Source organism: Bos indicus x Bos taurus, chromosome 26 (genome assembly GCF_003369695.1).
Source record: "Bos indicus x Bos taurus breed Angus x Brahman F1 hybrid chromosome 26, Bos_hybrid_MaternalHap_v2.0, whole genome shotgun sequence".
NCBI lineage: Eukaryota > Metazoa > Chordata > Mammalia > Artiodactyla > Bovidae > Bos > Bos indicus x Bos taurus.
Genome location: NC_040101.1, coordinates 38,899,254 through 38,926,875, shown reverse-complemented (window position 1 = coordinate 38,926,875; position 27,622 = coordinate 38,899,254). Strand labels below are relative to the sequence as shown.

Genomic DNA, 27,622 nt, shown 5'->3' with positions numbered 1-27,622 from the left:
ATAATATTGTTAAAATGACCATACTGTGCAAAGCAATCCGTCACTCTAATGTGATCCCTATCAAGTCACCCAAGACACTTTTCACAAAACTAGAACAAATAATCCTAAAATTTATTCAGAATCACAAAGACTCAGAATTGCCAAAGCATTCTGTGGGAGGATGGAGGGAAGCTAGCGGCATAACCCTCCTAGACTTCAGACAATTCTACAAAATTATAGTAATCAAAACATGGTGGTATTGGGGCTTCCCTGGTGGCTCAGTGGTAAAGACTCTGCCTGCCAATGCATAAAACTCAGGTTCGGTCTCTGATCTGCGAGGATCCCACGTGCAACAGAGCGACTAAGCCCATGTGCCACAGCTATTGAGCCTGTGCTCTAGAATCTGCGAGTGGCAACTACTGAGTCCATGTGCCGAAAGTACTGAAGCCATGTGTCCTGCAGCCTGTGCTTCAGAACAAACGAAGCCATCGCAATAAGAAGCCCGTGTACAACTAGAGAGAAGCCCCCATTCACGGAAACTAGAGAAAAGCCCACATGGCAATGAAGACCCTGCACAGCCAAAATAAAAAAAGTGTGGTACTGGCACTAAAACATAGAGATCAATGGAACAGAACAGAGAGCCCATAAACAAACCCATGGGGTTTGTAGGTGGTGCTATGGTAAAGAATCCGCCTGCCAATGCAGGAAATGCAAGACGCCGGTTGGATCCCTGGGTCAGGAAGATCCCCCAGAGGAGGAATCACAACCCCCTCCAGTGGAATTTTCTTGCCTGGAAAATTCCATAGACAGAGGAGCCTGGCTGGCTACAGTCCATGGGACCACAGTCAGACATGACTGAATGACTGAGCATACACTCACAAAGAAATCCATACACCCATGGCCAAATAATCTTAGAGGCAAGAATATACAATGGAGAAAAGATTGTCTTTTCAGCAAGTAGTTTGGGAAAGCTGGACAGCTGCATGTAAATTAATGAAGTTAGAACACACCCTCACACCATACACAAAATAATACATGACACCATAAAATTCCTAAAAGAGAACATAGGGAAAACATTCTTGTATATAAATCAATGCAATATTTTCTTAGTCTCTCAAGGCAAAATAAATAAAAACAAAAGTAAACAAATAGGGCCTAATCACACTTGAAAGCTTTTGCAAAGCAAAGGAAACCATCAACGAAAAGAAAAAAACAACCTACAGAGTGGGAGAAAATATTTGCAAATGATGCAAACTGACAAGGGGTTAATTTCCAAAACATACTAACAACTTAAACAATTTAATTTAAAACAAAGAAACAACCCAATCAAAAAATAGGCAGCAAACCTAAACATATTTCACCAAAAAAGATATGCAGATGACCATGACATAAAAGCACATGAGAAGATGCTGTGTGTGTGTGTATGTTAGTCGCTCAGTTATGTCTGGCTCTTTGCAACCCCATCAACTGTAGCCCTCCAGGTGCCTCTGTCAATGGAATTTCCCAGGCAAGAATACTGGAATGGGTAGCTATTCCCTTCTCCAAGGGATCTTTCCAACCTACGGATTGAACCCAAGTCTCTTGCATTGCAGACAGATTCTTCACCACCTGAGCCACCAGGAAAACCCAGAGAAGATGCAAAACATTGCTAATTATTAGAGAAATGCAAATCAAAACCACAATGAGGTATCATCTCACACCAGTCAGAATGGCCATCATCAAAAAGTGTACAAATAATAAATGCTAGAGAGAGTATAGAGAAAAGGGAGTTCCTACACTGTTGGTGGGAATGTTAATTGGTACAGCCTCTGTGGAGAACAGTATGGAGATTCCTTAAAGAACTTAAAAAAGATCGATTATATGACCCAGCAATAAGGATACACAAACCCAGTGTTCATTGCAGTGCTGTTTATAATAGCCAAAGCATGGAACTTGCATCCATCAACAGATTAATGGATAAAGATTTGACACACAAACACACACACATACACACACACACATTAGCTTGGTGCAAAAGTAACTGGTTGTACATTGTTGAACTTTGCTGTTTGATATTGCAATACATTCTTAAATAAATGTCATTATGTTATACATTATTTTCATGAGCATTTCTCACTTTATGTTTTTTTGCTAATGAGTAATTACTTGCTGTTCATTTTATATTTATCTTACACGGTGGCTCAGAGGTTAAAGCATCTGCCTCCAATGTGGGAGACCCAGGTTCGATCCCTGGGTCGGGAAGATCCCCTGGAGAAGGAAATGGCAACCCACTCCAGTATTCTTGCCTGGAGAATCTCATGGACGGAAGAGCCTGGTAGGCTACAGTTCACGGGGTCGCAAAGAGTTGGACACGACTGAGAGACTTCACTTTCACTTTCACTACAGAAATGACATTAGACAAAAAGCCAATTTGAGTGATTTTTTAATTTCAGTTCAAAACGGGTCGTAAAAGAGCAGAGACAACTTGCAGCATCAGCAATGCATTTGGCCCAGGAATTGCTAATGAACGACAGTGCAGTGGTAGTTTCAGAAGTTTTGTAAAGGAGACAAGAGCCTTGGAGATGTGGAGCACAGTGGTCAGCCATCAGAAGCTGACAAAGACCAACTGAGAGCAATCATCAAAGCTGATCCTCCTACAACTACACAAGAAGTTGCCAGAGAACTCAACATCGACCATTCTACGGTCATTCAGCATTTGAAGCAAATTGGAAAGGTGACAAAGCTCGATTAAGCAGGTGCCTCATGAGACAACAGGGAATTTAAAAAATTATTGTTTTGAAATATCATCTTCTTTTATTCTATGCAACAACAATGAGCCATTTCTCAATGGGATTGTGACATTTAACAAAAAGTTGATTTTATATGACAACCAGCCGTGACCAGCTCAGTGGTAAGACTGAGAAGAAGCTCCCAAGCGCTTCCCAAAGTCAAACTTGCACCAAAAAATAAGTCATGGTCACTGTTTGGTTGTCTGCTGCTGGTCTTATCCACTACACCTTTCTGAATCCCAGCAAAACCATTTCATCTGAGAAGTATGCTCAGCAAATCGATGAGATGCACTGAAAACCGCAAAGCCTGCAGCCAGCATTGGTCAACAGAAAGGGCTCAATTCTTCTCCACAACAATGCCCGATTGCACATCACACAGCCAACGCTTCAAAAGCTGAACGAACTGGGCTACAAAGTTTTGCCTCATCTGCCATACTCACCTGACCTCTCTCTCACCCACCAACTACAACTCCTTCAAGCATCTCACAACTGTTTGCAGGGAAAATGCGTCCATAACCCGCAGGAGGCAGAAAATGCTTTCCAAGCGTTCATGAAATCCCGAAGCATGGATTTTTACATTACAGGAATAAACAAACTTCTTTCTTGTCAGCAAAAATATGTTGATTGTAGTGGTTCCTGTTTTGATTAATAAAGAGGTGCCTGAGCCTACTTATAATGATTTAAAATTCATGGTCTGAAACTGCAATTACTTCTGTACCAACCTAATACACACACTACATTATCACTCAGCCATAAAAAGAATTTGCAGTAACCTGGGTGAACTGAGAGAGTATCATACCAAGTGAAATAAATCAAAGAAAGACAAATTTTATATGATACCACTTACATGTTAATCTAAGAAATATTACAAATGAATCCATTTCTAAAACAAACAGACTCAGACACAGAAAAGAAACTACGGTTATCAAAAGGGAAAGGGATGGGGGAGACGAATAAATTAGAGGAGTATGAGATAAACAGATAAACACCACTATATATAAGATAAATAACCAACAACGATTTACTGTATATTATAAGGAATGATATTTAATATCTTATATAATAAGTTATAATGGAAATAAGTTGAAAATATATATATAACTGAATCACATTATTGTAAACGTGAAACTAACATAAAATTATAAATCAACTATACTTCAATTTAAAAAAAGAAATATTTTTTGCCTTCTATACAAATTCCAAGCATGGTGCTTGGTGCTGGGAATATTGGTTAAAAAAAAAAAAAAAAGACGTGGTTCATGCCCTTGAAGAATTACTAAACAATGAGAAAACATACATAAAATCAATAATTGAGAACAGAAAGAAAAAATTCCAGGCAGAGGAGGAAAACATGTGTGAAGATACTCAGATAGGGAGGAGCATGGACTGTTTTTAAAAATTCAATAGATTCGTAAACATTTCTATCCATTGAATGAGAACTCACAGGACAACTGAAACGCTAAAAGGAAAATTCTCATCATCCCCAGATGCCATTCAGACATTATTATATTTGTTGTTATTGTTGTTTAGTCACTAAGTCACATCAGACTCTCTTGTGACCCCATGGTCTGTAGCCCGCTGTAGCTCTCTGTAGTTGGCTGTCCATGAAATTCTTCAGGCAAGAATACCAGCGTGGGTTGCCATTTCCTTTTCCAGAGGATGTTCCCAACCAGGGGTCAAACCTGCGTCTCCCGCAGAGACTGAACCTGCGTCTGTTACACTGGTAGGCAGACTCTTTACCACTGAGCCACCAGGAAAAACTATTATTACCGCAATGCATAAACTGTTTGAAAAATTGCCTGAATTTTCTATTTGTCTTGCTGAGGTAATGTCTATAATCGATGAATCTAATAAAATTACATGAAAATATGATCATCAGAAGCATTTACAGGCATCTCAGGCATGTGACACCACAGTAAATGCTTTAAGAATTTATGAAACAGTTTCCAGAAAACCTAGGTTCTATGAGTGCCCCCTGTTTAATATTTACAAAATAAAATCAAACACTAAGGCAACAGTCACTAAGTTACTTCTTACAAGTAGGCCACTTCCTAAGTTATCATTTCCCAATATTCAGTCTTACCAGAAAATAACTGATACCCTAGAGTCAGAAGAGAGATTCGTTATAATAGTCATGGTTGCTGAATCGTCCAAAAATACATATAAAATTTTTAAGTGATTTTCCCAATTCTTAGTTAAAAGCTGTACCTTTGGTACAAATTACATCATAGGTGAAATAGTATAAATTGTTTGACATTTTTTCTCATTCTCTCCCAGCTTCTACTTTTTCTTTTCCTTTGGCTGCTAGGCATGGAGAGTACAGTATCCAGTGACAAGCCACTGTAACCAGGATGAGGCAGAGAGTGCAAGTCAGGCAGGATAAAGAACCAATTTTAATAACTAAGGTCCTAATAAAAAAAATTAAACACCTATGAAAACCTGAATCAATCCAGTTAACCATAAGGCCCTGACTTAAACTACAGGAAAGAAACACGTCGCTCCTTAAAAATCTCTGTTGTGCTTACTATACGACATGGTGACAAGCTGAGAAAAGTCTGCCTTCTGATGTAAATTCCTCAAAAGTAAGGACTTGCTTTACCATCCTGGTTCCCTCAATGTCCCCAGTGCTGAATGCAGCAGGAGCCTAACAAATGCTTATTAATCAAATCAAGGAATGAACGGTCACTATTTTTAAAAAGTTACAAAAAGGATGCAATTAAGTACAGAACTACCTTAGCTACCTGTTAGGATTGCAGCAAATACATAAAGTCTGCCATTGTGTTAGTCTACATAGAGTGACATTTGTAACATCAGACCATCAATTAAAAGTCATTATTTAAGTTGCTTTATTACAGCTACAAATAAACTTTATTTGATGTAATGTAATAAAACATTTTCAAATTTAACAACATTTACCTGACCAGGACGACTCAGTTAAATTATGGATATAAGTATATACAGTTACTTCAGCAAATCCGCGGTTCAGGAATTGGTACAAGCTTTATCAGAAAGGACAGTGCCCACCTCCCCTTTCAAAGAGGCAGACCCTTCCTTGTGTGTGATAAGAAGCGAAGTCAGTGAAAGTTGGAAGAAATCTGCCATCCATGCTGGAATTCCACATTATCCTGTGAGAAAACAGCTACACATATTGCAGGAAAATAATATTCTCTTTCCATTCTCTCTTGTCAAATGAAGGTTTGCATTCATTTCGTCCCCTTAGAGGTACTCTTCTCTGATCTACTTTCTGTCTCCCTAACTCATAATATTACATAGAACCATTAAAAAAAATCCCAGGTACAAAGGGAACTTTTCCATGTCCTGACCTGCCCTGAATATCTACCACTTTGGGAAGGACAGGGGACGAGAACAGAATTGACCAGGCACACATGTGATTTCAGATACAGAGAACACAAATACCAACCCTCTAGAAGGAACAGAATGGTACTACAGAGGCTTCCCAGCACTGCCCCACGTGACCGCCGGGGCACACATACACCGCTGCTCAATGAGAATTAGCACAAGGACACTCCGTCTCCAAAAGCATCACGGCCTTGCATGGAAACCCCACTGTTACCATCCTTTCTCCCCCAAACCTCAGAGTTAGGAGCCAGCCCGCAGGCCCACAGCACCGAGGTGTAAAGGACAGTCACAAGTTCTGTGCCAACCATCGTGTTCATGTCCAGGGCAGGGAGGCAGCTCTCGCTCTCCATCCAGGGAAAACTCCTCACAGGAGGAATGCCCCTCCCTTCTCAGGAGCCCCCAGAAGAAGAGTGAGCGTGATTTAAAAAAAAAAAAAAAAAAAGCTTTATTCAGGTTTTAAGATTCTCTCCATCCTGAGCTCTGTTCCTGAGTTACTCCAGAACGAGAAGCGAGTTAACAAAGAAAGGAGGCTGGTGGGGACATCACAGGGACCCTGCAAAAAAGCCAAACTGTTTGACAGAAGCTTTGAACAGACACTGCTCTGGGAGATCATTTGTAGTGGCTGATGACAGGGTTCTGTTTTCTAATGTGGACATGCAGCGTATTCATCACTAGGCTTACCGCAGTGGGCTGAGGAAAACACCCTCTGTCCCACAGCAAAATACATCTGTCTCATGAATGATTCCTGAATATTCACCACAAGGCCTAGGCTCAACAGCATGAGAAGTGTGCACGGGAACTTCTTCACTTGCACAGACTTGAACAGAAGCAAAGCACCAGAAACTGTGTTCTTTCTGGAACTCAGTTCTGTGTGTGCGCTTACAGCTGAGCCGATCAGGCCATTTTCACGTGCACACAATAGCACGGATCCACAGAAAACAAGGAGAGGTCACCATCCCTCTCACGATACACTCTGAACAGTGGATATACTTTGCTGGTCATGTCTTAGCCATCCCAAGAAAGGACAGACGCCGCATTCCATTCCGAAGTCTCGGCAAATGATTGCGTTCTGTTTCCACCTCTGTCTTGCCTTGTTTATTTCATCTCCATTATTCTGCTTTTGATCATGAATCATGACTTTTTTTTCTACAGTAGTCAGAGTTTTGTCTACAGAGAGAGAGAGAGGGAGAGAGAAAGAGGACGCAAGAAAATGATTTAGCAGAACTGTCATTGTGAGTTGTTTTGTGGTGGGTGGATTTAATTCTTACAGCATTTGATAATTTGAATTATTTGTGGTTTCTAAGGGGATATGAGCATCTAAGGGGGAAGAAAAAGTGCTATGACTTTTGTCGTACATTTCGTAACATCTACAAGTTGCAGAGGCCTTAATATATTTGCAAATCAGCTCCAGATAACCCATTTAGGAGTTCCCTTTTATAATACAGCCCCAAATGGCTCTATTCTCAATAATCCTTTCAAAATACTACTGCACTTGCTGTACCCGAAAAGAATAATGATAACTGCAATGGGAAGTGTCCTCCCCTTCAAACTTAGAAGGATGCATTACAGTAAACCCTGTGTGCAGAGGCCGAGAAGCCCCTCCTTCCTAGCTTCCTCCCTCCCAGGTTGACAGAAATGGCGTGAGTCAGGAGAAGTCTTGGCCAACAGCTGAAGAAAAGTCCCTTTCTCCTTAGTGCAGAGCCAAATCCCTCTAGATAAATGCCTCTAACTCAGTACCTTCACAGGACGTCTCAACTTACCAAACTACATCTCCGTGCTTGAGAGCTGGGTCTAAGAGGGTTCGGGGCCTCTGCCTCCCTGTCCCATTGAAAGTGCCTCCTCACATGGCTGTCAAGACTTGATGAGTGAGTCTCCCTGGTGACAGGATCAGTTTCTCCATAAGACACCAACTCAATTTGTTCCTCACCCCCACCATGGTGCCTGAGGGGAAGCACCGTGCTCCGGCTTTGACCCCCGGCTCCAGGCTGCTGGGTAGCTAGGAAAAGGCACTGAGAAGAGGCTGTGTCCCCTCCAGGGCTCCACACTTACTCTTGTCCCAGGGCCTCTGCCTCCTCCCCACAGAGGAGACTGCAGTTCCCCTGAGGCTCACAGCGGCTCATGAGCTTTACTGAATGCCACCAGGCTCCAGCACCATCTCTGAAGCTCCGCTTTCCTCACAACCTACCTGTTAGTTTCCAAATGTCCAGACATCCTTGGTCTCTTTCGTAGTCTGAATGCCCACCTTCCTCGGGCAGGCCTCATCACTTTTACGTTGGTCTCCTACCCATTTCCCTTCTCCTACTGTGAACTCCTATTTATCCAGTAGATCTTTTCTCACTCCAGCTCAAAAACCTTCATTTCTCTCCCTGCCCACGTTGCCCACATGCCCTCCAAGTTGACCCCAATCTACCCAGCTTCCAGGTCCTACTAAAGACACAGCCAAGGGTCTTACTGTGTCTCTGTCCACTTCTAAGTCCCTCTGTCCATACTGTCCCCTCTTCTCGGAGTAGCCCCCAACCCACCTCCACCCCTGCCATCCCTTAATCCTACTCTTTATTCAAGACCCACCCCAAAGATCATCTCCTTCATGATGATATTCCCTTCATCATGGATACTTTCTTCCTAAGACATCCCCCTGAGGCTTATTTTTCTTGTAGACATGTTTATACTACTTGATTTTATCTCGTGCTGTGTGTATTTACTGTCTACTAAGAAAACAAACAAAAATATTAGAAAGAAGCAAGTGAGGTCAATTGCCTGCCTTTCTTACTTTAAAGAGATGCTGCAAAGTTAAAATGTAGGCAAGTACAAAGCAGGAAGTGAACAAGTTATTATTAGTACTAATTGATGATTTAATAAAAATAAAGAGCTGAATTCCAGCTAGTCAATGATGAGGAAAATACTACTCAGGGGAAAGAAAATTAATGAAACAACCAACTTTTTGTTTGGCTTTGTCTTTAAGATAACATCCTACCACAGACATCCAGGGTTTCAAGAGCCGTGATGTATCTTCCCAATTTTCAACAGGACCCATTTCATCTTATTTTTTTATAATCACTCCTAAGTGATTCAAATCACTCCTAAGTGATTCCTTGCCCATAAAGACAAGGCAGATTCACTCTGAATTCCTAAGCTTCAGTACTCACCATGGAACAGCATTCAGGACAAGAACTCAAGATGACTCTGCTATAACTGCAATGGTTAGGGACTGTAAGAGTCTCTCTGCTAGGAAGAAGGGAGAAGGGAAGGCAGAGCTACTTGAAAACAATATTATGAAATTTTTTTACATGGAAGTATTTTAGAAATTGCTGTTCAATATTGTTCACAGTAATGGTGTTGAAGAACAAAAGTCATCCAAATGTGACACTTAAAAGCCATTTCGCTTTTTGGCAATTCAAAGCAAATCCATAAATAAAGTCATCAAATTAAAAAAAAAAAAAAAAGTCCCTGCTTCTATCACATTATCACATTTGGTTTTATATTATCAGTATTTGAATACTTGTGAAAAGGTGACAAAGACTGTAATTTAGGGTAGTACATTATAATTACCAGTGAAGTATTTATAGCCTTTTCCCTCTATTCACTCCCTAGCCAAGGAAGACTCCCGAGTGCCTGCCAGACTCCTGAGCCTCTCGTTATGCAGATCAAAAAAATGGGGAAATATTTGGAAGTAGCAATACACAGGCTAGTAGATTGTTTATACAGGAAAGGAGGAAAACTATTATATAGGAGGAAAAAAGAAAGCCAAGAAGATGGAGTTGGGGCAAAAGTAAAAGAGACTAGAACCTAAGCAGCCAGGGGAGGCGGGGTGGTGGAAAGAGGGCTGGAGAGATTGGAAGGAGCAGCCCAGAGTCTCTAGGTTGGCCAAGAAATGTGTGTGCTAGAAAGACAGGGAGGGGGAACAAAGGCTTGTAAGATTTGCTGTGAGCTATGGACTGGATGCCAGATCATTATTCCAGAGACTCGAGTAGAGTTAGAGTTGATTTGGGTTCTCCAGCTGTTTACTTGAATGCGGCTGTGCAGAGCATGGACCATAGGGAGAGTTCTGGTCACTAGTCATTTACTAGCCACCACTCCCACCACGTCTACAGCCACCCCACCCACTGGCTCTGTGAGCTTCCAGAGGCAAGGACTGCCGCTCATTTGTCCTTCTATCACTGCCATGCCTGGTGCCATGCCTTGTACACAACAGGCTCTCAAATATTTCTGGAGAAAACAAGCCAATGAAGAGATGCCTCAATTCCAACCTCTACCTTCTAATTCATTCCACATGATACCACCAAATCAGTCTCATGGTTTTGGTGACTCCGTTTTCCTTACTTGCAGAGATTTGGCCAATGGCTTCCTTCTGCCCACAGGAGGATTTCTGAACCTTAGCATTATGGACATTTTGGGCTGGGTAATTATTTGCTGTGGGGGCTGCCTGAGTAAGATAGGATGTTTAGCAGCATCCTCAGCCTCTACCCACCAGATGCTAGGAGGTCTTCCCCTTCCCTATCTGAGACAACCAGAAACATCTTCAGACATTGTCAAATGTCCCTGGAGTGCAAATTAACCCTGGTTGAGAACCATTTGCCTACACAAAAAAATCCCTAAAATTTCTGGGGCTAGAATGGAAGATCCTTCATAATTTAATTTATTTGATCTTTCCATTATGATCTCTAAATCTCCCCTACAACAATGCTTCAGTCAGCCTGTCCCTTGCATAAAGTCTCACACTGACACCTCTATAAGAAATGTCCCCTTCATGAGGAATGTCATCTCTAGTCTCCTGTAGACATAAATGCTTTGACCCTGATAGTCATACTTGAGCCCATATCCTTTAGGAAGTATTCCCTGGTCAGAGGTAAGGAAATCACTGAGTTATTTTCCTCTCCTTTGAATCTTATAGCTTTTCCTGTCTCCAACTTTCCTTGTGTTCTCAACACAAAAAGAGTAAATGAGCTTGTGTGTGTGTTTACATATAGTCTGTACGATAGAAATACATGTGCTATGGCAAGAAAGACATCGTATGTTTTCTGTATCCTCCTCAATGCTTGACACAGTTATAAACAAGAATTTAAAAATGAGTCCTCCCACATTGGAAGGGAAAAGAAAACTGCCTGCCATAGAATTTTTTAAGTAGCAGCTATTCCAACTAATTAGAAATCTCCTAGAGTTAATGAATACTTAGGTCCATCATCCCAAATAATTTTAACATTCCATAATTCTAAATAAAATCAATAATTAAACATTTAAACAGAAAGAGATATAATGAGGACACAATCATTTTCTGAGACCAGGGGAGACCAAACCATGACTTGTAGGCCAAACCCAGATTGCCACCTGTTTTTGCAAATAAAGTTTTATTTGTATACCACCATATTCATTTGGTTACTTGTGTCTAGGACTTGTTGCTCACTACAAAGACAGAAATAAGTATTTTCAGTGGAGACCATATGACTAGAAAAACTTAAAATATTCACCATCTGGCCCTTCAAAGTGAAAGTTTGCTGATCCTTGTCTTAGATTAACAGGAAAACTAATACCTAAGACTCCACACTAGCTAAAGATGCGAAGGCAAATACCTTTTGATGTTATGTTAGCTGATTTAAATACTTTTATAAAAGTCATAGCAGCATGGAAGTTAAAAATACATTTGAACACAGATGTCCTGCACTCAAATGCAGCTCCCCATGTAGACTTTGAAAAATTATTTGACCTCCCCAACAGAATGAAGATAAAGGAAACCAACCTCCCATAAGGTTTTAAGAATTTAAATGCCATAACTCACATGGAGTGCTTAGAAGAATATCTGAGAGTGAATCATCAATAAATGTGGGTAACTATCATTTTAAACTGAAAAACCTATTTGTATGATGTTTGAAAAATTAGCATTTTTTTGAATTATGTGTGGATTATTAGCTAAAGTAATCGATAAAATTATCCCCGAGTTCTTTGACTGTGTAGAAGGAAAACTAACACAGTGGTGTTTTCTAGTTCAGCACCTCAGCGGTTCTTTCCTAGTTTCTACACTGGCTGCTTAACTGGACCCCCTGCCATCAGTCTTTTTATTTTATCTGCCCTTCCCACTGCTGCCAGAGAGACTTTCTTCAAACACACCTTTCAGCATGTTACTCCTGGGAACTGAAACCAACACGCTTTCCAGCTCCTGTGCTGAACAATTCTGGAGCCAGGCAAAAGAACCCAGTACTTGTTACAGGAAAGAGTTGCTTCTAAAACATAAGACTGCACACCAACTGAACCAGCTTACTCCTCAAGACTGACAGTTTGCTCATTAAAAGTGGTTTCAAGGTCCTCACTCAGCTGTACCCACCAATCCAAAGTTATCACACATAAACTCTGCCCAGTCCTCACTTCTCTGCCCTAGCACTACCCAGCCCAAGCTCCCAAACTCTATCATAACATTTGTTATGTCCTCATCAGAGAAATGACCAAGACTCCGTCAAGGAGGTGTCCTCTTAAACTGCAGTAAGTCTAATAAACTTAACTTACTCCTATTAATGGGTTTTTCTAAACATCTTCTTAGTGAACTAATGGTTAAAACCCCTAGCTCAAAACATCCACAAGCTCATTGCTACTATAGACTGAAGTCATCTGACAAGTAGTGCTACCCAAGTGTTAAGAGCACATGCATTGGGCTGATTCATACCATACCTACCACTCGGACTATGTAATCTTAGGCTGCTAGTTTATGTCCCAAGCCTGTTATTCCTCTGGAAACTGGGGGTGCCAGAAGCAACTAGTTTACAGGTAGAATGATAAACACCCTGATAGCATCTGGTAGGTACTCAACAATTGTTAAAAATTATTACTTGGATTATCTATTACGTGTCAGGCACAAGATTCTACAAACAGAAATTTGGCTAAGACGTGGCTCTTTCCCTGAAGGAATTTAGAACCTGGTCCTGGTGGATAAACACTAGAGGTTGATTCAGTAAGAATCTTATAAACCTGGAAAGATCCTTAGTAATATAGGTCGCTCATTGCATATATTCTGAAACCAAAAGACTGTATTCTTTTATAATGAAATTTTATTTATTTTTTGATGCAACATGGGGAATTTCCCCAACCAGGAATCAAACCTGTGTCCCCTCCAACGGAAGTTCAGAGTCTTAACCACTGGACCATCAGGGAAGTCCTTGTATTCTTTCAAAAAAGAAAATCTAATTTTTTATTATGAACAAGTTCTTATGTACATAACAGGGTATAGAATAGAAGTAAAAATAAATACCTGTGAAGCTATTTCACAGCTCAAGAATTAGCATATCTGTAGTCTTACAACTTTGAGTTCCTAGGACAGGAAATGATGATCTCTGGTTTCCCTTATCCATATTAGGGAGATGTTTCTGCCTCCTTCATCCTGGTGATGAGTTAGAGAACAAGCTGAGTTCCTTGAGGTTTTCAGAGTCGTCTGGTGTGTATCCTAGTTGGGAGCTCTGGAGTCTACCATAACCCATGAGGGTACTTTGGGACCCTATTCCCCTGAGATAGCTGAGAGCACAGAGGTCTCCTTGGCCACCTTGATTACACATAAAAGCAGTCTAGTATATGGACAGCATCTGGAGGTAAGATTCACATGATGTGGGATCTAGACCCAGAGGTACCACTAATCACTGCATGATAGCTTACTCGCCATGACCCAGTTATGTCTTCTGTCAAAGGAAGGGCCTGGCCACAATGACGGGGAGGGTCCTTCTCAGCTACAGTGGTCCAGGGTTCTCTGGCCAATTCCAAAGAACAAGGTTCAGTGAAGAGGGACACCTCTTGTCTCACATTCAACACTGATCTATTCTCTAACCAGCACCTTCTATTTCTTCAATCTAGTTTATTTCCCCTCAGTTTTCAAATATGAAAATGTCTCCTCTACCTCAAATTTAAAACAAGATCTTCATTGGACCTGATGACTTTGCTATGCTGTCTCCTTCCTTCTTTACAATACCAAATTAATCCACGTGTGTGTTATATTTCCTTACCACCATTGGCTCTTTGCGGTCCTTTTCCAGATTCCAACGTCCTATTGTAATTGCTTCTTGAAAAGTCACTAATTGCTTCCTAGACAAACTCAACAACTCTCTATCAGTTCCCAACTCCTAAAGCTGGGTCGCATTTTCTGAAAACTGTATCTATCAAGACTTTGCCCCACCCTGGCATTTCCCCACACTAACCACTCCCTACTGCCTCAGACTACTTCTTTTCTCTTTACCAGATGTAAGAGTAATAGCAACTAAAATGATATTGTTACAAGAATTAGAGCTATAAGGACCTAAGGTGAATGTTATTTTCAGAGAAAGGAGGAAAAACATCACCTTCCTTGTCAGCCATGGCATCAATTGCGATTCATCAGCAAATCAGTCTCTTCTTCCAATCCAACTGAATACCTATCTTTGGCTTTTGGAACTCTATGGGGTGGAAGACTACAGTATTCTGGACTCAAATCTGATACACTTGGGAGAAAATAAGCTTGCTACTGGTTCTGGAAGCTTTCTGCCATGTGCTTCAGAAAGGAGGTCCATGAAAGGGTTGGGGGGATAGAAGGGAACAGTGATAAATGACCTTACAGCACAAGCTCAGGTCTCTCGGGCCTCTCGGCGAGCTTCAGGGCCTCATGCATGCCTGCGGCCGAGAGTTTCCGGTTGATATTCCGGTACTGGCATTGGAGCAGGCTGCGGTAGGTGGTCCTCAGGTCCCGGTTGAAGAAGGCATATATAAAGGGGTTAATGAGAGAGTTTGCATAGCCCAGCCACAGACATGTCCTCTCCACCCACAGCGGGATGCAGCTGCAGGCGATGCCGCAGATGAAGGGCCTGGCGGTCGAGAGGAGGAAAAACGGCAGCCAGCACATGGTGAAGGCCCCGACGATGATGCCCAGCGTGGTGGCTGCTTTCTGCTCCCTCTTAAAGATGGAGATGTTTTTCCTTTCGTGTTTGAGAAGTCTCGAAAGGTTTGCACACTCCTCGACCTCCTTCTGGAGCTTCACCATGCCATTGAGGGAGATGACGCTGTCGGGCTCCTCTGGCCGGGGGAAGCCAGGGAACTTGTGCTTGGCGGCGCTCTTCCTGGCGGCTTTGTAAATCTGGTAGTACATGAAAAGCATGACGGACATGGGGATATAAAACGCCACCGCGGTGGAGTAAATCGTGTAGCCGAAGTCCTGGCTGATCAAGCACACCTTGCCATCGTTGACGTTCTGAGCCCAGCCAAAGAGCGGCGGTAGAGTGATGGAGGCGGACAGAAGCCAGACGGAGAGGATCATCTTGGCCATGCACTTCCCGTTCTGCCTCACAGGGTACGTCAGCGGCCTCGTGATACCAAGGTACCTGGGAGAGAAGTGGGAAGAGAACACATGACTGCCGTGATCACAGCTGATCGACTGGGGAGCACCACTAGGCTATGAACCCAGGAGCTCCCTTCCTTACAGTCCCTTCTAGGCAGGCATCTGTCTTCCCATTTCACAGAAAGGTAAACTAAGGCTCTGAGAGGCTGTGTATTTTATTCCAGGTCACACAGCCAGCCAAAGGCACTGCCAGCACTCAGCCTGAGCCCTCTGCCTGTAATGCTGGGCCATGCTCTTTTTACACCTTGCAGCCTCTCACAGTCTGTGTGGTCAAGGACCAAAGACTCAACATCTGCCTTCGCCCCATGACTGCTGCCACTGAAATCAGTCAGGAACAAAATGTCAAGCCTGGTGGGATGTTGCGATACACTCTCACAGGCTAGCCAAGGTCTACCACACTCAGAGATTATTCACCCACTGATCTCCACTGTCTGAATTCAGACCAGCTCTGAATTCATTTTCACTTCCCCTTTGCACTGAAATGAAAGCACTTCTCTAAGATCACAGAGATCTGTGAGATATTTAGGAAATCCTAGGGTTTGGGAATGGAAAGTAGCAAGTGATCATTTTTTTTTTATCCCCAGAAAAATTCTCACACAAGAGTAATGTCCTAGGAGCAATCATTAGAAAATAAAAACAGCCTGCCTTGTCTTTCCAGTTCTAAGGAGGATCACAAGGAAAAGCGTAATTCTGAAAAATATGAGACAAACCCAACATTTCCTCTGTGCTTAGTTCTATACAGAGAATAAATATTTCTGTGTGTCTATTATCAAGGATTTATAATGCAAGAGAGACTAAGCAAACAGGGAAAACATAGTCAGCAAGATGTTCTGCCAAATGCTTGGTAGCTTTCAGCTTTCCAAACCTGTTTTCTTCTCTATATTTAATGGTCTTAGCTTCTATTTGAGAAGGGATTCAACGAGCACTTGATAAGCCAAGATAGGTAAAGCCTGGCCATTCTGTTGGTTTTTATATATATATATATATATATATATATATATATATATATATATGACATATTCTTGAAACATCAAAAGGAAAGGTACAGAGAATGACCAACTTACCAACATGTTATTTCTTGAAAGTCTGTCACTTGACGGGTTGGAGTTTAAAAAATAATCGTTTTTGTGCTAGAAATACCCTCACACATTATGCTTGAATTATCTCACAAAAGTCACTTTCATAATGAAAATTAGCATCAATGCAACACTTGCAATAACGTAAAATTGAACTATAGTAACAAAAAAAAAAAGCAGCAGCAGCCAGATTTGCTTATTCAGTGACAATATTCATTCATTCATCCCTTTAACAAATATCAACAGAGTTCCTTCTATATGCCAGGTGCCATTTTAAACGCTGGAAATATGAAACCAATGAAAGAGACACAAACCTTGAATGCAGGCACATGGGGAAGTCCTGCAGGGGTGAACGGGACTACTGAGCTTGTGGTCATGGTAAAGTGACCCCTGACCCCTCCCCCCAAGCATGCAGGTGTCAATGGGACCAGTTCTTCATCCTCACTCCTGCCTTCCTTTGTCCACAATAAAGCTAGCCCATGAGCACAATCTCTAGGGTTTTCAGCTGTAACTAGGATTGTGTTTTGCCTCCCAGATAGAATTAAGGATGAGAAGGAAAGGGGTTTTCCTGAGAACTCAACAGTGAGAGCTGAAAAGGGAGGGAAAAGAGAAAGGAGGAGGAAAGGAGGAAGATCAAGAGAAGGTTAGTGTGAAGTAGCTTTGGCCTGGAGAAGGCACTGGCAACCCGCTCCAGTACTCTTGCCTGGAAAATCCCATGGACGGAGGAGCCTGGTGGGCTGCAGTCCACGGGGTCACTGAGAGTTGGACACGACTGAGCGAATTCCCTTTCACTTTTCACTTTCATGCATTGGAGAAGGAAATGGCAACCCACTCCAGTGTTCTTGCCTGGAGAATCCCAGGGATGGGGGAGCTTGGTGGGTTGCCGTCTATGGGGTCGCACAGAGCTGGACACGACTGAAGCGACTTAGCAGCAGCAGCAGCTTTGGCCTTATGTGGAAATGTCTGAAATTATCTGAGTTTTAAGCTATGGGGCGGGGCGGGGCGGGGGGCAGGCAGGGAAGGTACATAAGGAAACCCCTGAAGCAAGATGTTAGAACTGACGAGAAGCTTAAAATCAAGCTCATCTGTGCCCTATGGCTGAATGCAGAGGTTCCACTAAAAAATAAAACCTCTCTCTGTCTTTGCTTTGGTTCAGGGGCTCTCTCCAAGTTTTTCCTGCTAAAACTCTCTTGCAGACCTCTCTTTTTGGACCTAGTTTTTGCCCTCTACCAACTCCTGTGGATGGAGCCTGGGCTCTTTCCAAGATTCCCTAGGCAGCCTTTGCTAGGACTTGGACTTTGATCATCTCCCTCTGACTGTAGCCACAGGCATAAAATGCCAACCAAGCCTGGAACTGGCTTCCAGGATTATTGTATCAACCCAGGCTGCAGGTCCAATGAGAGAGATTAGTTCATACAGTTTCTTACATGGCCACCAGATGGCACTGTCAGACCATCTTACTGGGGGTTGGGATGGTGGGTAGTTGGAGCAGTAAGTGCTGGAAGGAGGAAGGAGGATTACTCATGACAAGATGAGAAATTATACTGTATTTGTGGGGTCATATAAAAAATTAGCAAGCCTGGAACTCACAACCTGGTGAACTCTAATTCTTGAGGAAGTCGGTTCAGTTTTCCTTTCCATCCTTCACATTTTCATTACTTAAAAAGGAACTTATACCTTAAGGCTTAATTAAATTTAGCTTCTCTCTTACGTTAAGTAAAATGAAATCCACAAAGATTAATCCTGAGAGGTTAATTAATTGAGTATCAAAGGACACATCAGAATATTAAATAATCTTATAATAACAGCATACTTACTCATTCTAATATATTTAGTCTGACTTATATTATATTTCAGTGATGAGGACTCAGTCCTTCCTGGATATACAAATTATATTCCATAAACTTGCCTATTTTAGGCTTTATTCTATAATCACCTCAAGTAATGTTCTACAATAAGGGAATTATATTTTCTTCTTTAGTCTCCTGGGTACCATCTAAGACTTCTGAAAGCTAAAACCAACCAAAAGATGATTAGGAAAAAATATGAGTGCTCATTAAAGTGTCTGGAAATAAAATAAATAAACAAAAGTCAATAGCTTTCTAAAAAAGGATTAACAGATAATTTCATGGAAGAAAATAATTTCATTCACAACAATCAAAAAATTAAAATATCTATATAAATCTTTTTAAATGATCAGGGCCTATATAAAAGAAAACATGAAATGCTACTGATAGACCTAAGAGAATCCCTGAATCCATAAGAAAAAAAATTATAAAAAAATCCAGTACTATAAAAGTGCCACTTTCAATTAATGTAAAAATATCATAGAAGTCTAGTTGAAAATCCTAGCAATTCTTTCGTTAGCTTGACCAAATGATTCAAGTTCATCAAGTAAATATACAAAAGTAGACAAAATCCAAAAACAATGAAAAATGAAGGCATATTTATAAAAAATAGCATAAATCCACAGACATAAAAACTGAATAATAACTATTCAGAAATAAATAGACCAATAGAACAAGACAGATCCCAGAAGTATATTCAAAAGTATAAGAGAATTTAATATCAGAAAGTAAGTAATTTTAAATCAGAGTATAAGATTAGATATTCATGAAGTCTGACAACTGGCTAGCAATTGAGGTAAAAAATAAATCTGAATTATCTTTCTTCTTATTCAAAAATAAATCCCAGATGGATGAAAGATTATCATGTAAAAAAATTAAACCCTAAGACTGCTACAAGGAAATACAGATATTTCTGCAATCCTGCCAGAGGTCATTATTAACCTTTGGATACAAAAGCTTGATATTATAAAATGATATATAAGCTTGAAACTATTGATAAATTTTTGACAAAAATTTGACATGAAAATACAAATAAATAAGAAACATTTTATTTAATTCAAAAATCACTATGCACAGAATTAAAAGTCAAATGAGAGACTTGCAGTCCAAAGAACAATATATCAATATTCACAGATCTCTTACAAGTCAGTAAGAAAAATACAACCATCCCGATAAAAATAGTGAAGCAATAAAACACAAAAGAAATAATATTCTATAAGCACTCGGAAATATGTATGACTTCATTAATAATTAAAGATATGCAAATTTTAAAATAATGTTAGAATTTGGAATCACTTGTCAACTTTTAAGAAACACAAAACCCAATATTGGGAAAATGTAAAAAACAAATGTGCTATCTTTTTGCCAGTGGGAGTTTCAACTGAGATAAAAGTTGGGGAGGGCAGTTTGGTAATTAATATACATCAGCATTTGTCTTTTAGCTCCGCAATCAAGACTTCTAAGAATCTGACTTACAAATATAATTGTACAGGTGCAAAATGGTTACTGTGCAAGGATATTCACTAAACATATAAGAAAGAGAGGAGGAAAAAGATGCAATCTAAACATCTATCGATAGATATTTTTTTGTGTGTAGGTACAGACACACAAAATGTGTAGGTATATATATCGTGTTACCATTAAAAATGATGAGATACATATCTATTTATTGATATTAAAAAGCCCAACAAGAAGTGGATAGGAAATGATGACTAGCTCTAAAAGACAAGTAGTAGAATATCATATGTTGTATTAACCTGTTTATATAAATCTAGGTGTTTTCATGAGTGTGTGTGCATGTGTATGTACTGAGATGTCTAGAAAAATATCTACCAAGATAGTAACAAGAATTTTAACTGAGTTTTGGAGATTTAAAAATTTTTTCTCTTTGTTTTTTATGCTTAAGTTTTAACTTTACATAATTTTTTTTAAGTCATTTTAATTCTAAGAACAAAATAAAAGATCTAAGAGGAATCTGTGATTCCTAAGTCACATAAGTGATTTTGGCAGCAGAGATAATCTGGTTTAAAAGTCTGACAATTAAATCTTAGATAGTTTCATTTGATTCGCTTTCAAAAGTGTTTTATTACATTCGTAAGTTCATACAAAGAACACAGAACTTACTGGCATCTGAAATCCTATAATTACTATATAAAGTAATACTGGTATTCAGGAAAGTGTTTGTCCAAATTATAAACTGATCCTCCACAATCTTGTATAATACAAATCTTACCATCGGTGGCGGGGGCGGGGGGGGCAGCCTAGATTGATTCTAAATATTCCCTTATATGCGTGGCTAACATTTGTCAAACTAACATTTTATGCTCACTGTTAATTAGAAAGCGGGGTGCTTATAAAGCCTTCAGAATTTTATTTTTAAATGCATACAAATGTGAAAGTACAGTAAATCTCAAAGACAAAGGCAGCAAAGTATTATATAATTGAGAAATGTATGCAATTCACATTAGGGATTCCATTAAAATGGGGTTTAGAGAAAAAGAGGATTAGAGAATTATTATATACATGGAGAGGGATTAGAATGCAAATTAACTCTGCTGCCTATCTTCCATTCAAACTGTATAGAAATTATAGATAATGGCTCTTTAATTAAATGGCTTCTCCTGAGTTTTGTTAATATAGAATAATCATTTATGGGGTAAGGAAACTGGGTAGAATTACTCTGAAATACATTGTTTGTTTTTTTTTTGGAATGTTAGGCTTTAAAAAGGTCTGTACATTTAGAAGACCTCTTCTGTGAGACCTCCTTCCTTACAGTAAGTGAAATTCATGGCAATCTCCAGCCTACATCAGTGGTTCCCCAAATTATCAGATTATCAGAATCACCAAGAAGCTGTTGAAACACAGACTCCCAGGCTACCACCCAAAGACTCCCTTTCAAGGTCTGGAGACCCTGGGCACTTTATTTGGGACTGATATTTCTAGTTCTTTATCCCATGTACTTTTAGAGTCATTGTCCCTCATTCAGTCACAAAGACTTTACATGTACGGTATGAAGGGCTTTATTGTTACTTTATATATCTCATCTTAATTGTGTGCTTCCAGTCAGGTCTAACAAAACCATCATGAATCACATTTCCAGTGTCTCAGCCATTAGTTCTATCTTTCAGAACTGTGCTAAATGAAAATAAGATAAGCATGGTTTTTATGTCTTGATAAAGTTGTAGATTTTTTTTAATGTGTAATACACAGCAGAGTTTTGTAAAATCTTTCTGACATGAATTAAAAATAACTATTTTTTTACAATAAGAAATACATTTTCCACCATCACTCAGTACAAATATATATACTGAGTTGGCCAAAAAGTTCATTTGAATTTTTTTCTTAAGATTTTTGAAAAAACATGAAAGAACTTTTGGGCCAACCCAATATTTATTTATGCAAATTTAAAGCTGATGCATGCACATGTATGTACATCTATGAAGGTATATAGATACAGATGCATATATTTACATATATGAAATTCAAACAAAAGTTTTACTAAACCATACTTACCATTACAACTTGCAAATCACTCTCTTCTACTGTATGCTATCCAACTTCAGATTTTTTATATCTGGTCTTAATGTACTAAATTGATTTCAAGACCCAATAATGAAGCATGTCCCAAGGTTTGAAAAGTGTTAGTTGCTCAGTCATGTCCGACTCTTTTGCAACTCCATGAACTATATAGCCTGCCAGGCTCCTCTGTCCATGGAATTTTCCGGGCAAGAATACTGGAGTGGATTGCCATTCCCTTCTCCAGAAGTTTGCAAATTACTGACCTCCAATAAACATATGGAAAGGTGTTAAATATTATGAGTCGTGAGGGAAATGCAAAGTACAAGCACACTGAGATACACCAGCATGTATCAGAACAGTTAGAATTAAAAATAATGATGATGATGACAATAAGAATAATAAATTATGATGCCAAGTGTTTTGTGAAGATAAAGAACAACTCTGATTGTCATGCATTGCTGGTGGGAATGTAAACAGATGTAGTTACTTCGGGAAACCATTTCTTAACATCTTCTAAAGCTGAAATAAATATATGTATATATATATATATATACACATTTCTTTCTCTATGACCAGCATTCTTCTAAGTATACAATGAACACGCATCAAAATATGCATATAAGAATGTTCAAAGCAGTAGTAATGGTAATAAGCCCAAATAAAACCAACCCATTCTGCATGAATAAAAAAGTACAGTTCTACAACAGGAGAAGGGGTACATAAACTGTGGTACATTTACACAGTGAATTCTATAAAACAACAAGAATGAACCAACTGCTGTATCAACATGGATGATTCTCACAAACGTAACTGAACTAAAGAAGCCAAACTCGAAAGAGAACACAAGGTTCAAAAATAGCCAAGACGAATCTACGGTGACAGGAGCCAGAAGTGTCACTGCCTTGAGGGGAGAGGACATGCTCTGGAGATGTTCTGTTTCTTTACATTCCTACCAGCAGTGCAAGAGGGTTTCCTTTTCTCCACATCCTCTCCAGCATTTATTGTCTGCAGACTTTTTGATGATGGCCATTCTGACCTGTGTGAAGTGATATCTCATTGTAGTTTTGATTTGCATTTCCCTAATAATGAGCGATGTTGAGCATCTTTTCATGTGTTTGTTAGCCATCTGGATGTCTTCTTTGCAGAAGTGTCTGTTTAGGTCTTTTCCCCACTTTTTGATTGGGTTGTTTGTTTCTCTGGTATTGATTTGTATGAGTTACTTGTATATTTTGGAAATTAATCTTTTGTCAGTTGTTTCATTTGCTATTACTTTCTCCCACTCTGAAGGTTGTCTTTTCACCTTGTCTATAGTTTCCTTTGCTTTCCTTTGCAAGAGCTTTTAAGTTTAATTAGGTCCCACTTATTTATTTTTGCTTTTATTTCCATAACTCTAGGAGGTGGGTCAGAGAGGATCTTGCTTTGATTCATGTCATCAAATGTTCTGCCTGTGTTTTCCTCTACGAATTTTATAATTTCTGGCCTTACATTTAGGTCTTTAATCCATTTTGAGTTTATCTTTGTGTATGGTGTTAGGAAGTGTTCTAACTTCATTCTTTTACATGTAGCTGTTCATTTTTCCCAGCACCACTTATTGAAGAGGCTATCTTTGCCCCACTGTATATTCTTGCCTCCTTTGTCAAAAATAGGGTATCCATGGGTACATGGGTTTATTTCTGGGCTCTCTCTCTTATTCCATTGGTCTATATTTCTGTTTTTGCGCCAGTACCATAATATCTTGATGACTGTAGCTTGGTAGTATATTTTATCTGTATGTGTGCATAGATCCGTTCATTTTTAGCCACTCTTTTTTACATTCTTTTCCCATATGGGTCATTACAGAATATTGAGTAGAGTTCCCCATGCTATATGGTAGGTCCAAGTTATCTATTTTATCACCCTGATACCAAAACCAGATAAAGACATCACAGAAAAAGAAAATTACAGGCCAATATCACTTACAAACATGGGGACAAAATTCCTCAACAAAACACTAGCAAACTAGATACTTCCTGGTGGTGAAGAATCCATCTGCCAACGCAGGGGACACAGGTTCCATCCCTGGTCCAGGAACTAAGATCCCACATGTTGTTGCAGTTGCTTAGCCACTAAATTGTGTCTGACTCTTTTGCAACCCAATGGACTACAGCCTGCCAGGCTTCTCTGTCCATGGGATTTCCCAGGCAAGAATATTGGAGTGTTTTTTTGTTTTTTTTTTTTTTTTGGCACCACCAAGAACACTGGTGCCATTTACTTCTTCAGAGGTCTTGCTGATCCAGTGACTGAATCCACATCTCTTGCATTGGCAGGCAGTTACCACTGAGCCACCAGGGAAGCCCCAAGATCCTACATGTTTTGGGGCAACTAAGCCCATGTGCCATAACTACTGAGCAAGACAGCCCTAGAGCCCACAGTTCCCAACAAGAGAAGCCGCTGCAATGAGAAGACTGTGCACCACAGCTAGAGAGTAGCCCCCACTCACCACAGCTAGAGAAAGTCCGTGAAGAGCACACGCACTGCCAAGAAAACTCAGCACAGCCAAAAATCAATAAACATTTTTTAAAAAAATACTAGCAAACCAGATCCAACAATACATTAAAAGGATCATATACCATGATCAAGAAGGATAAAACTATCTTTAAAACGGGGTTCTACTATACTTTTAAACCATTTTCATCAGTGTGTCCAAGCTGTAATTATAGTTAAAACCAGTAAACAATCTAAATTCCCCATTCTGACCTTAGCATTGAAGAAAAAAGTGAGCGGACAAGCAGGGACAAAAAAGCGACAAAATTCAAAAAATTTGGAAACCGTAACAAAAGCTTTTTCTTCCTTGAAAAAGTAAATTATAAAACAAGATACAAGTTTCCCTTTAAGGAGAGAATCAGACAATTAAAGCAAATCACTTAAAAGTACTTTTAAAATATTCATATATTGTTGCTACATAATTAATTACCACAATTCAGTAATTTAACACCAATTCTGCAGTTCTCACAGTTCTGTACGTCAAAAGTCTGGACACAGTTCAACTGGGTTGTTTACTCATGGTTTCATCAGGCTGAAGTCAAGATGTTACCTGGGGCTGAGGTGTCATATGCAGCTCAGAGTACTCTTTCAAACACATGTGGCTGTTGGTAGAATTCATTTCCCAGTAGCTGTAGAACTCACAGAGGTTGCCACCTTCAAGCATAGCAGGACAGCACTGGCTGCAGGTCTCAACCTGTTTGATCTTTAGACCCACTTTGAAAAGGGCTCACCTGATTAGATCAGGCCCCTAACATTCAAGGGGAAGGAATAAACAGGGCATGCACACTGGGACCATCTTAGAACTCTGCCTACACAAATACTTCATCATAACAGAAGCTAAAGATACAGAAAATATACTACCACAGGAGTTCAACAAAGACCTATTTCCTACCTACTCAAGTTGAGACAAGCCTTCCAGTGAGACTAATTTTGTCTGTAGTCTATCATAAGGCAGTGCTTTTCTACTGAATTTTTCTGTCATTCAGTGCAAACATATAAATTATCTTATTGTCAACTCATTTATTTAGCCATCTGTTATGTAAAACTCTCTATGTCATCTACTAAAAACTATCAAAGGAAATTTTTAAACAATTACAGAAAGTCATGAAAATGAACAATACGGGAGATCAATAGTGATCCTTACATTATGCCTACTGCTAATCACTACAATTGTATCTGAACTTTATTATATAATCAGTTCAGTTCAGTTGCTCAGTCGTGTCTGACTCTTTGCGACCCCATGAATCGCAGCACGCCAGGCTCCCCGGTCCATCACCAACTCCCGAAGTTCACTCAAACTCATGTCCATCCAGTCGATTATGCCATCCAGCTATCTCATCCTCTGTTGTCCCCTTCTCCTTCTGTCCCCAATCCCTCCCAGCATCAGGGCCTTTTCCAATGAGTCAGCTCTTCACATGAGGTGGCCAAAGTACTGGAGTTTCAGCTTTAGCATCATTCCTTCCAAAGAAATCCCAGGACTGGACTGGTTGGATCTCGTTGCAGTCCAGGGGACTCTCAAGAGTCTTCAACACCACAGTTCAAAAGCATCAATTCTTCAGCGCTCAGCTTTCTTCACAGTCCGACTCTCACATCCATACATGACCACAGGAAAAACCATAGCCTTGACTAGACGGACCTTTGTTGGCAAAGTAATGTCTCTGCTTTGGAATATGCTGTCTAGGTTGGTCATAACTTTCCTTCCAAGGAGTAAGTGTCTTAATTTCATGGCTGCAGTCTCCATCTGCAGTGATTTTGGAGCCCCCCAAAAAATAAAGTCTGACACTGTTTCCACTGTTTCCCCATCTATTTCCCATGAAGTGATGGGACCAGATGCCATGATCTTAGTTTTCTGAATGTTGGGATTTAAGCCAACTTTTTCACTCTCCACTTTCACTTTCATCAAGAGGCTTTTTAGTTCCTCTTCACTTTCTGCCATAAGGGTGGCATCATCTGCATATCTGCGGTTATTGATATTTCTCCCCGCAAGCTTGATACCAGCTTGTGCTTCTTCCAGCCCAGCGTTTCTCATGATGTACTCTGCATAGAAGTTAAATAAGCAGGGTGACAATATACAGCCTTGATGTACTCCTTTTCCTATTTGGAACCATGTCCAATTCTAACTGTTGCTCCCTGACCTGCATACAGGTTTCTCAAGAGGCAGGTCAGGTGGTCTGGTATTCCCATCTCTTTCAGAATTTTCCACAGTTTATCTATTATATATTATATAATAGACTCTGAATTTTCCCACCAAACAATTTTCCCACTCAGAGAAATAGAAATGGCAAGGCAAAGAGGGAGCCCAAATTTACTAACAACAATAAAGGAAAGGATGGCATAAAACCTTAGCCAAGAAGTATGAAGATTACAGGAAGGAAAAAAATATATAGAGAGAGAGTTATGTGACTGTACTCAATTCAGTTCAGTTCAGTCACTCAGTCGTGTCCGACTCTTTGCAACCCCGTGAACTGCAGCACGCCAGGCCTCCCTATCCATTACCAACTCCTGGAGTTTACCTGAACTCATGTCCATTGAGTCGGTGATGCCATCCAACCATCTCATCCTCTGTCGTCCCCTTCTCCTCCCGCCCTCAATATTTCCCAGCAGCAGGGTCTTTTCCAGTGAGTCAGCTCTTTGCATCAGGTGGCCAAAGTATTGGAGTTTCAGCTTCAACATCAGTCCTTCCAATGAACATTCAGGACTGATCTCCTTTAGGATGGATTGGCTGGATCTCCTTGCAGTCCAAGGGACTCTCAAGAGTCTTCTCCAACACCACAGTTCAAAAGCATCAATTCTTTGGCACTCAGCTTTCTTCACAGTCCAACTCTCACATCCATACATGACCACTGGAAAAACCATAGCCTTGACTAGACGAACCTTTGTTGACAAAGTAATGTCTCTGCTTTTTAATATGCTGTCTTAAGGGGCTTCTAATCCCACCTCACACCAAGAAGCAGTACTGAAGAAAGAAGGTAAGTGAATAAAATCCTTAAAATTATGTCTGTGCATACTGCATGCTAAGTTGCTTCAGTTGTATCCAACTCTCTGTGACCCCAAGGACTGCAGCCCACCAGACTCCTCTGTCCACAGGATTCTTCAGGCAAGAGTACTGGAGTGGGTTGCTGTGCCCTCCTCCAGGGGATCTTCCCAACCCAGGGATCAAACCAGTGTCTCTATGTCTCCTGCATTGGCAGGTGGGTTCTTTACCACTAGTGC

General features: G+C 40.2%; 1 protein-coding gene across 2 annotated transcripts in view; it reads right to left on the bottom strand.

Annotated features, from left to right (window-relative positions):
* Window positions 1-5,576: 5,576 nt before the first annotated feature.
* The window catches only part of HTR7 (5-hydroxytryptamine receptor 7), a 95,965-nt gene continuing 73,919 nt past the window's right edge, over window positions 5,577-27,622 (bottom strand). The window contains exons 2-3 of one of the 2 annotated variants that reach the window (XM_027529151.1): window positions 14,664-15,427; window positions 5,577-7,274 (exon numbers count right to left, since the gene is read on the bottom strand). In XM_027529151.1, coding sequence (XP_027384952.1) covers window positions 14,665-15,427 — 763 coding nt within the window. In that variant the 3' untranslated portion in view covers window positions 5,577-7,274; window position 14,664. The remainder of the gene's footprint in view (window positions 7,275-14,663; window positions 15,428-27,622) is intronic. The other variant, XM_027529149.1, reaches the window with a different exon arrangement.